The sequence below is a fragment of the Phallusia mammillata genome, chromosome 1 (assembly GCF_965637545.1).
Source record: "Phallusia mammillata chromosome 1, kaPhaMamm4.hap1.1, whole genome shotgun sequence".
Classification (NCBI taxonomy): Eukaryota; Metazoa; Chordata; class Ascidiacea; order Phlebobranchia; family Ascidiidae; genus Phallusia; species Phallusia mammillata.
The window spans coordinates 3182768-3193448 of NC_137252.1; the positions used below are offsets into that span (position 1 = coordinate 3182768).

At 37.0% G+C, this 10681-nt stretch overlaps 1 protein-coding gene across 1 annotated transcript; it reads right to left on the minus strand.

Moving 5' to 3' along the window:
* Positions 1-344: 344 nt before the first annotated feature.
* Positions 345-9673, minus strand: LOC145232355 (23 kDa integral membrane protein-like). The gene is made up of 8 exons (XM_080096962.1): positions 9521-9673; positions 9033-9242; positions 7661-7735; positions 5038-5136; positions 4207-4381; positions 3400-3533; positions 2599-2682; positions 345-705 (listed from the first exon to the last, which is right to left on the minus strand). The coding sequence occupies exons 1-8, from the start codon at positions 9569-9571 to the stop codon at positions 658-660; spliced, it is 876 nt and encodes a 291-aa protein (XP_079953088.1). The 5' UTR covers positions 9572-9673; the 3' UTR covers positions 345-657.
* Between the last annotated feature and the right edge of the window lie 1008 nt (positions 9674-10681).

A 10681-nucleotide genomic window follows, 5' to 3' on the forward strand; every position in this document is an offset into this window, starting at 1 on the left:
GTATACAAAAAACAGAACACATGTAAGCACTAGCACAGGGGTTCCCAACCTTTTTACGATCTCGTACCACTTGGACGCTCTGTACTGCCACGCGTACCACTTCAACAACTAATTTGATCGAATTATATTGTATTCAGAAGAATAATATTGGCCTAATAAAATAACACTAAAGCACCACAACTAAATTTAATGAGATTTTTGTTTACTGTCCACCAATTGGTCAACAAAAACAGATAAACAAAATATAAATTCGTGAATCCAGGTTTTTGTGAAAAAAAAACGGTAGCTACTCGCGTACCACCTGAAAAACCTTCGCGTACCACTAGTGGTACACGTACCACAGGTTGGGAACCCCTGCACTAGCATGTTGTTTAGCAGCGTCAGATTCGATAAAATAAAAAATTCCAACAAAAGCCAATTCTCTCCAAGCCTAAGTAGGATTCATAAACCGGATCGAATAACACAAATCTGCTGCTATCAATATCGAAATACAGATAAAATACAGCACAAAAACTAAAAAAACACAGAATATTTACACTGCGAAACAGAATTTGTTTTCGCAAAAGTTCCTTAATTGACACTAGGTGGCGTGCCGCACGAAAGAAATCTGTCGGCAGTGGGTGACAAAGAGACGCGTACAGTGATTTTTTTCTTTCATTAGTCAATCTCTTTTCTTATGCAACAAGCTGTAATCATAGCGATGACCTAAAAATGAAAGATATTGACGTCAGCTTAAAAGTATTTCCTGGTTTCGCACTAAAGTACCAAACCAACTTACACGCGCAGTTCATGACCAAACTAACTCCTATTTCGTCATGTGTTTCAGGCTGTTCCATAATTAAGTAATACTTGGGCAAACCTTTATTGCGGTTCTGTCTGCAAACTTTCTTGTACTGAGCTAAGATGGACACATAACTTACTGGTATCATTCTTAAACCAGTGTTTTATACCGGAACGGAACGAAACCAAATAACGTTATTCGTTCTGAGCAAATTATTTTTTTCGTTATTTCGTTCTGGACCGATATTTTCATTTCGTTCCGGTCTGACCGAACTAAATTTATAACGGTATTTTTCGGTATTTCGGTCTTAACAAACGAACATTTCTTTGTGGTCGTTGCAATTATTAAGCGAAAAAGAAAAAAAGTTGCAACACACAAGAATTATTGTCGGTAGTTGTTATGTCACATAACATTTGTCAATGATGGTCAAACGGATGTAAATTGTAGGAGCTTCAATTTTTATTATAGCTTAACGGCGCGAAATTTTCAGCAATCGTATCATGTCAAATATCCAGAACGAAATACCGGAATAAAAAATAACGGTATTTCGTTCCGTTCCGGTATTTTAAATATTTTTATTTTGGTATTTCGTTCCGGTATTTGAGCCAAAAATTATTTATTGCGTTCCGGTATAACGTTCCGGTATAACGTTCCGTTCCGTTCCGGTATGAAACACTGTCTTAAAGCGTTCATGCAGATCAGCTGGCGCGGGTTCGAATCCCACCGCAGGTTACATTTGTGGTAGCATATGCCTTTCAACACGTGATATTGATTAAAAGATAGACTTAGTTAATTCGGTATAAAAACCATCAATCGTCGTTGTGTAGCCCACTACAATTTTGTGTGGCATTAACGCATGTAACCTAGTTTATTCTACTAAACCCAAAAAACGTTTAAAAGAAAACGGGCCCAGGTCGGTTTTACTTAACCAATTGCATGTGACAAAAGCGAATCGAAAACACGCCTGTAATATATGTACATTAGGCCTACATTTATTCCTGCTATAACTAACAATTAATTTTGATTCAACCGAAATGTTTGTGTTTGTTTGCTTGTTATAGTCATGTCATAAAGAGTAATAACAAAAGAAACGACAAACACGCAATGTTATAATGCAGTTTTGTCCATGATGTATCAGGCTACGGTCTTTCGCCTCAGCCTGTTAAGGAAGCGATTTATTTTTTCGGTCTTGTGTATAAAAGGAAATGGCGGTTGTCTGTTCGACAGGAAATTGCGTCACTTTATAAATAGTTTGACTTGAAATTTGACTCCTTCAAAGTTTCTGCATCACGCCCCTGTGTGTGTCAACAAAGTTATTTCCTTATACGCTGCCTTACAGCTATATAATGTAACGTGATGATTAAGGCTTTTCATTGAGTAAAGTCTAATTCAGCTTCTTTCTTGCAAGCAATGTTTGTTGATTTAAAACCCATTTTTCAAAAACTTAACGCATTTGGTATAGTTGTTAATAAGTAATTGCCAGTCTATTTAAGCCTGTGACCCCTACTTAATATTTACTTAAATGTGATCTTAAATAGGTTACACTTCCCAATTGAAAACGGGCGCGACATAAAGAAGAAAGGTGTAAGAAATCGAAAATTTTTAGTTGCTAAATCCTTGTGTCTTTGGTGAAATATTTGAAAGACTTAAACATAATTTATTTACAAACGGTTTAAAAAAACAGGTTTAAAACCAGTGTTGCAATAAACAGTTTTTGATTACAAATGTTCGTTTGCAATAGCGCTTATATATTGCTTAAATCAGAGGTCCCATAATTATTCTCCTGGGTAAATACATTTCACAGTTTATGCTCATACCTGCACAAATGCAATACCGAGTGCTGCGCCTCCGATGATTATCAGGTTTGACTTCATAAAGTCCGCCAACACGTTTGTGCATCCCTGTAAATATCATGTAAATGTTTGTTGGGACAACACGTCTTATCTGGCGGTTTACTTAACGTAACCTTGACCGGCACGTAAAGCCTTGTTAAAGAATAATATAAATAATATACAGTGATGGCATACTTGGTCAAAGTGTTTTGCCCAATCACTACAGGTCATTTTAAAATTCAGTCCAATATTTATTTATACTTTGAACATATTCATTCTATAACCAAGTATTGCTCATGCAGGAGTTTTATTGTAAACAATCGACGTTTCGACGCCCTATAGAAGACGCCTTCATCAGGATAATGACATATCTTGCAGGACAAATTTCTTATAAAGCGACAAAATGCAATATGCATTCTATTTTTCGGTTTAAATATAAGTTTATGCAAAATAATGTTTTTTCAATTGAATTTCAAAACACAAAGGCTATTTCGCATGCGCAAGTCTGTGGGCCCAAATGAGTCCGTAAACCTTTTTCGTGATTTCCCACGTTCACCTCAGGACATACAATAATATATTCCAAGCTCATGCCATAAATACACATTTTGCTTAGACTTAGAGTAATTATGTTAATGCGAAATAGTCGGAGACCTAAAATGGTTAAGAAACACTAGTCCATCCAAGTAATCTTAAACAGCGTTAAATGTCCCGTTTAACGTTATTTTAGCTCTACAAGAAAATTGCCACAGCCCCTGTAGATTGCCCAAGTACTTTTACGTAACCCACCTGGGTGTTGAGGTACATCTCCAACGTGCTGATCGGCAATGTGTTGTCAGTACACAATGACGTGTTGATGTAATTTCCATTCGCTCTTTTGCAGCAACTTTCAGGCCAATGTCCGGTCAAATACATGTTACCAGCTGTAATTGAACGTATGCAATGAAGTGTGTGTTTTATACCCAGTGGTGGGATTTAATTTTTTTGTCAGCCAGTTCTATCGCAAAAGTCATATTTTTCAGCCGGTTCTGTTACAAAAAGTCCATTGACAGTATAACCAGTAATGCTAACCGGTTCGCTGATCGCATAAAATTTCGTGAGACGGTTCTATAGAACCGGTGCGAACCGGCTGAATCCCACCACTGGTTACACCCTTTTTGTTGTAGCAACTTAAAAGGTCTTTGGTTGGCCAAATTTCTGGTCAACAATTACATAAATAGATGCATCGATACAAAACATGCCGTTAAGTGGGCGAATAAACATATAAAAAAGCTTTAAAACAAGTAGGCTACTTATTCGTCTATTTGAAAGTACTTGCATGATATTATTTACAAAAAAAAAACGGTTCATTTCTGGAAGTTTACAATATTTGCTAAATTACAAGTAATTTTAAAACTTTGACCCAACGAATAATCAGTACTCGAAGTCATTAAATATAAAAGGTACGATTTCATATATTTAAGCATCACATGAGATAATTCCTAAACCAGTTAATTGACGCAAAATATAAAAACACAAACTAATAGCAGTCATCCAAATTATCTAACCCTGTCTTGTATAAACGCCCTTAAGGCAATGTTCCAAACGCTATCTTACCAGCAGTGGTCAAGTTTTGTGTCAAGTTGTTAGTTGAGTTATCCATCGTTGGCATTGTGACTGTTAGAGGCATCGTGGTCACTTCAGGTGCTGTTGTTGCGTTAGGACTCAATGTTGGCGTTTGTGGATTGTACAAGGCGTAATCGGCGGTCCCGTTATAGCCACAGCATTCGAACTAGATTTCACAACTTGCGATGTTAAATGATACCTTATTACTAATAACTTAAAGCGTGTGATTTCACAACGAGTCAGTTTCGGGCAGGTGAATACAGAACAGTTTATATGACGTGTATTACAATTGATTCACTCGGTTAGAAACTAATGTAGCAACATTTCGCCTCTTGCAGCTAATGCAGACACAAACTTGTCCATGATGACCAAACACTATAGCACCATACAAAAAGAGACACATATTACTTTTAAAGATGGTTATAAGAGCTGTTTTTTATGGTGTTTACAAAAACAAGGTAACAAATATTGGACGAATTTCACACAATCAATTATATAATGCAGCTTGTATCTGGTAAAAATAACAATTGGTAAACAAGTCGGACAGTTGACGGACAAGTTCGTATAACTTGGCAATTTTTGAATATTAGTGCTAAAATATTTTGGAGGGAAAATTGTATTGTTGTTAAAACGTATGACGTATGCCTGAATCTAAGACCTAACCCACTTAAATTACCAAACAATGCAAATCTGACCATCTTGACCCAGTTACGGAATTTGTATCAATAGAAACCATTAAAGTGGCACTGATGACCCCACTTAAGTAATATTTGACGCTTAAGTATCTATACATCACTATCTGAATATGTTTTTATAACTCACATATTGCTGAACAAAATCCACGACTGCCTGTTCATTGGCATTATTGCCATATCCACGCACTAGAAGACCAAGTTGCATCTCAATCTGTTGCGAGACACCCTGAAATCAATAAAACAGATATTTTGTAACACGTGACATAACTAAATCTTTCCGTACGTTCAATCATAACAGTAATGAAACGTCACAATGTCTATATTGTTCAATCCGTATTCTAAGAAACAATCTCTTTCGCTGGTGGTAATTGTTTATTTTGCACTTCGTAACGATACATATGTCTGAAATTAAACCTTGTTGCAAGAAAACTTGTTTCGAGGTCGTTCTCTAAACTTTCACTGGGTTTCGTCCATTTATTTCACTCTTATAATGATGCCATTTTTGGTAGATTGCAAAATATCAACGTTGTCGAAATTTTATACTTCTATACAGTTAAACCAGTGGTTCCCAAACTTTTTCATATTTTTTTCAAAACGGTCCCTTTGCCATTATTTCGAGGGCTCGCGGTCCTTAAGCTTAAATGTGTATTTCAAAAAACGAAAGTTGATTGCAGGATTTTAGCTAGTTATGCAAAATTGCGCATAACAATCATCCAAAGACAGCATATGACATCACAAACAGGACAAAAACATTACGATTGTGGCAAAAATATTTCACGTGTCCGTCGCTGCACATTTTCTGGTGGAGTTGTTTTAAGCAACACGTTTCTTTCATCTGTTTATGTTAATTGGGTTTATGTTATTCGTGTTCACTTATGTATATTCGTTTCACTTATGTATATTCGTTTTACTTATGCTCACGTTTCACTTATTTGTTTTATATGTTTCACTTATGTTCATTTAAATGTATTTCTTACATGTTCTATTGTAAAGTCACCTACATATTTTCTTAGTTTTCACTTAATTCCTTATTTCCACTTAATGCTGTTTTTCATTTGCCTTATTTTTCTTTGTCCTAGTGGCACGCTGTTTCCACGCACTGTATTTTCCTCGCCGCATTTTCCGCATCGTTAATTAGCGTTCCCGGATGTGCCGGGAAACCTTGTGATATTGCGCGAGCCGGTGATTGGTCAACGGCCCGCAAACCTAGTTCCGTTTTGCACGTGGTGAACAAGTACGAGGCAGTCTTCTCTTGGGCGTCTCGCGAACGGTTGTTGTAGTGCCTTGCTTTTATGTTTATGTGTCGCTGTTGGTTTTACGTGCAGAGGTTTTGCGTGCTGGAGTTTTAGTAACGCCGCTGGAGTATTGCAATAATATATATAATATAATAAACTGTGAGACGCCCTTTTAGCAAAACCAGTGTTAGGTAGATCCGGCTTCCGTGGTGAGTCGTTACTGCAGGGTTCTGGACCGTTTACAGAATTGGGGAGACAGTCTCGGGGAATAGATCAGATTGGCAGGGCTTTTGGGACTTATTTGGCAAAGATAATACCGCCACCCGAAATCGCTAGACCCAATTCCGGGCTGTCAAAACAATTCGGTAACACGATTGTGCGCGAACAATTGCATTTTTGATATTTGTCATTCAATAAAGGCCATTGTTTAGCAATGGAGACAGTCGATTCTCAATTCTACTTTGATTTAAACTTATTTAGTGGCACAAACTGACGCCAAATAAGATTATAGAATTACTTCAACCGCTTCGCGGTCCCCCCAAAATTGCCTCACGGACCCCTAAAGGACCGCGGACCCCAGTTTGGGAACCGCTGAGTTAAACGAAAGTTAACTTGTTTTAATGAAAATACGTCTGCATTACCACATGTAGGGAAATTAGTTTTTTAAAGTGATTAAGTGCAGTGTGTGACAAATTTTTGGGAAACACTAAACTATTGGCACTTCGCAGATAAATTTCTACTAAAACTCAATGAAACTTCGACACGTCACGTTTTTGTACGTCATCGATTTGTCAGGACTCTAAGTTTTCATAGTAGGGCGCGGTATTTCCCTTATAACGCGTGTTGTGGTTTAGTGGCTGACAACATATCCTGCCACGACGCAAGACAGGATATAAGAAAATTCTGTGCTTGGCTGATCCTATATGTTACTATCCATAGTGTGGTAAATGTATGTATCTACATGTACTTCTGCCCTATAAACAATGTTTTAATACATCACATAACATTAACCTATTTTGGTTCAATACAAATTGAATATTATCCTAGAGGCAATTTCCTAGCGGCATCAGTTACAATGAGATTATTTTGCGAATTAAAGCAATCGGTACCTACAACAATGCAGAAATATCCTCATGTGTTGATCAAAATATATCATTACACCAACACTAACCGTCATAAGAAATACGTAGTGCGAATTTGCTAGAAAGTCCCGATATGTCTTACTCTAATGCATGTCATTATTTTTCTGGGAAGCAACCGGAAACGCAACCGCTCTATATCACATGCTAATGGTTTATATGTTCTCAACCTTTTTCCTTTTAGGGTTTCGATAGTAGGTTTTACCTCCAAGTTTCATTACATATTTTCCTAACTTTCATTTACCGACAACGAAAGTTAATTAATACTTCCTTTAAGTAATATCCCCGACTGCGGCTCTGCCCTAAACACATCACATTCGCAGGTGTCCAAATATATCAATGTGATGTTGCATATTGCATATACTTATTTCTTTACCTGAGATCCCAAGACGAATGCAGCTATACCAACCGCTATTTGGCCGACGAAAAGTAGAAGCAGAGACACGAAATACTGTAAACAAAAACACACAATTAGATTCTGACAGTTGTTGTTGTGAAACATAACACGAAATTTTAAGTTTTTTGTCTAAGGTAGGTTATTGTTGAAATGCTCGAAGCAGAGTTGTAAGTTGTCTGGTTCGAGACGGTTTCGGGCTTTTGTTTGAATAAAACGGGCCAGATTTGGGCCTAAACACACACTCTCGGCATCATTTGAGTCGCAGTTTCACCAACTTTCGAGTCTTTTACGGGCTGTGTCTGAAAAAATCCCCTCTTTCAAATTTTAAAATTCCGGCCTTGGGAGGATTACTCCCCGATGGGGAACCACTGTTGTAGATCATTAGTGATTGTTTACAACTAAAAGTAGAATGACAACTTTGCTACTCTGTTGTGCCGTTAATATTAATTTAATTGAGAAAACGTCAAAAACAGTTTATACCTCATTATGGTAACGCTTTTGACTATAGCTTGGTGTGTTGTTAGTTTTGAATAGAGGTTTACAACAATTTTGAAACAGAGGAGGAAATGGGTAAAGACTCGTGGATACGTACAACCGAAAGTTTCGAACTGCATTGGGTTGCGCAAATAGAAACACAATTCGGGAAAGTTTTATTCAACTTGCGAAACTAACTGACGTTGATCAAAACCAATGTCCATTCGTCAAACATGTTGTTTCTTAGTACGATGTATTTAATAAATGGTGACCAAGTTTCATCTTGTGAAGCGTAAAAACATGTATTTAAATAGCTTGACATGTATCTCAACTAACCAGACTATTTCGGTCAAGACTGGTAATGGTTTCCACAAACAAAGGCTATGCTGTTATGCACAATTGACAACGTGGTATTATTCAAACTGTGAAACTTCAAAAGTTTTGCTAAATTTGTTACAAACTTATATTCAAGAAATCATGGTAATTTTGATTTGTTCGCGTGGCCAAACCGATTTGACCTTTCTGTTTTGGCTGAATCGTTTTAAACATGCATGAATGCTAATGGAATAGTAAAAACATCGAACGTTAACAATCTAGTTTATGACGTACACTTCGGTTTTGTTTACGTGTGAATAATGGATGAATAGTTAACTGTGACGTAACAAGGCAACAGAGACACTGTGTGTGTTTTAAAAATTACAGCATGGGTTATGTCGGTGAATTAATAATGGATACTAATGTGAACGCAAATGGGTACTGGGCGATTGTGTGGGAATAACATCAGAATCATGTTAAATGTGTTGAATTCTGTCCACTGTAAATGCATTAAATACAATACAGTAATATTGCAAACTAATTTGAAAAAAATAGTGCTTACCACACCCAGTAGGTCTCTGCTATCAGAAATTGCTCCACAACATCCAACGAACGATATGAGAAGGACAAGGGCTCCTAGAGCAATAAGTCCTACTCCTATACCTCCAATTTGTGTGGATGTAATTGAGTTGTTGATGGTTTTTAGTGTGTTTTGAACTACATCCATAAATTGGATTAACATTCCTCCAGCAAACATCGCGGCTCCAGCCATCTAAAGTTTATGAAAATATGTTAATTGGCAATTCTATGAGGCATTTGATTTAGTGGATTGGCTACACTGGCGGTCATTGGTGAAATAAAGAACATTATTTAGCCTACAATAGTGAAAGGCCTGCTGGCCGTTAGCATAGGCTTGTAGTGGTTCGGAATAAGTACAGAATCCCTATAGTCACTTCACAGCGTTTGAAACCAGTTTGTTTGAAAAACTATCGAAAATACATCATTTTATTGAATAGATAAACATGAAATAACTATACATCTAACACTTACCAGACAAAGAACGTTGAACGATATGAACACAACCTTAACACAGCCAGCCATCTTGCTTTCTTCACACACAAAATCAGGAGTATATATTACTTATACAATACGATACAATGAGACACAATCAACGGTAAATATACAGATTTCAAAGACCTACAAATCACCTAAATGTAAATTTATTAAATCACAATAGCAATTGTTTGTTTGGAATCTCCCAATAAATGGAAATTAGGTCATAGCACAGTCGTTTTTATTTGAAGTATGCAAAATACCGCTACGAATTTATAACCCAGGCAGTAAGTACTCAAAAGAAACGTTCTTTTTCCGTCTTATTTATTCCTGTAGTAATTTCTCGAGGGTAACGCAAATGCTATGGTAATTGGAAACAAAACAATACATTCCAAATAAGAGTCCAGGTATGCTAAACTCACTACCAGCTAAATATAAATTGCATCATGAAAATCGGCCACTGAATAAATTTAGTACATACGCATGTGACATTGATTTTATAGAACTCTTGCCAGAGTGTTCGGGACAAGACAGTAGCAACTATTTGTAAACTGTATACGGAAGCATAAGCATACGGCGTATACTTCGTCTTTAATTTTACTATACTTTTTTTTACATAGGCTAACAACCTAAAAACGTACATGACTAGCCTTACTTTAATACTAACTCGCGTAACATTATATGCTGTAAGTACAGAAGCATACAGTCTGCTCTAGTTTCGTTTAGGTCGTCTCTGCGAAGTCCAAGTAGCCTACATTTCGCTGAAGTAAATTTCAACTAATCGCTTATTTTATTTCCCTATGTGACTCAGCCAGCAAAGACTTATTGCACTAATCTTATCTGAGCTGAATTTCCTTCTGTGATTCAAGCTTCCTTAACAAAACAACATACGCTGCTCGAACCTTATACTGCTTGTGAGTAATCTGTTTCTTCAACACAGCTCTTAACCTCTTCAATTTACGTCATATTTGATCTCCTTCCGCACCGCGTTCAGCATCACGCAGTTGGTAAGAATGTAAACCCGACTGTCGCGCGTCACAGGAAAAGGCCACGCCGCATGTACGTTTAAGCTGGGACATTGAATTCACATATAAGCGAGCAGCGCTTGATAATGCTTTCTCTTTCCTTTCCTGTCTGATGCATTATTCCGAAAAAGGT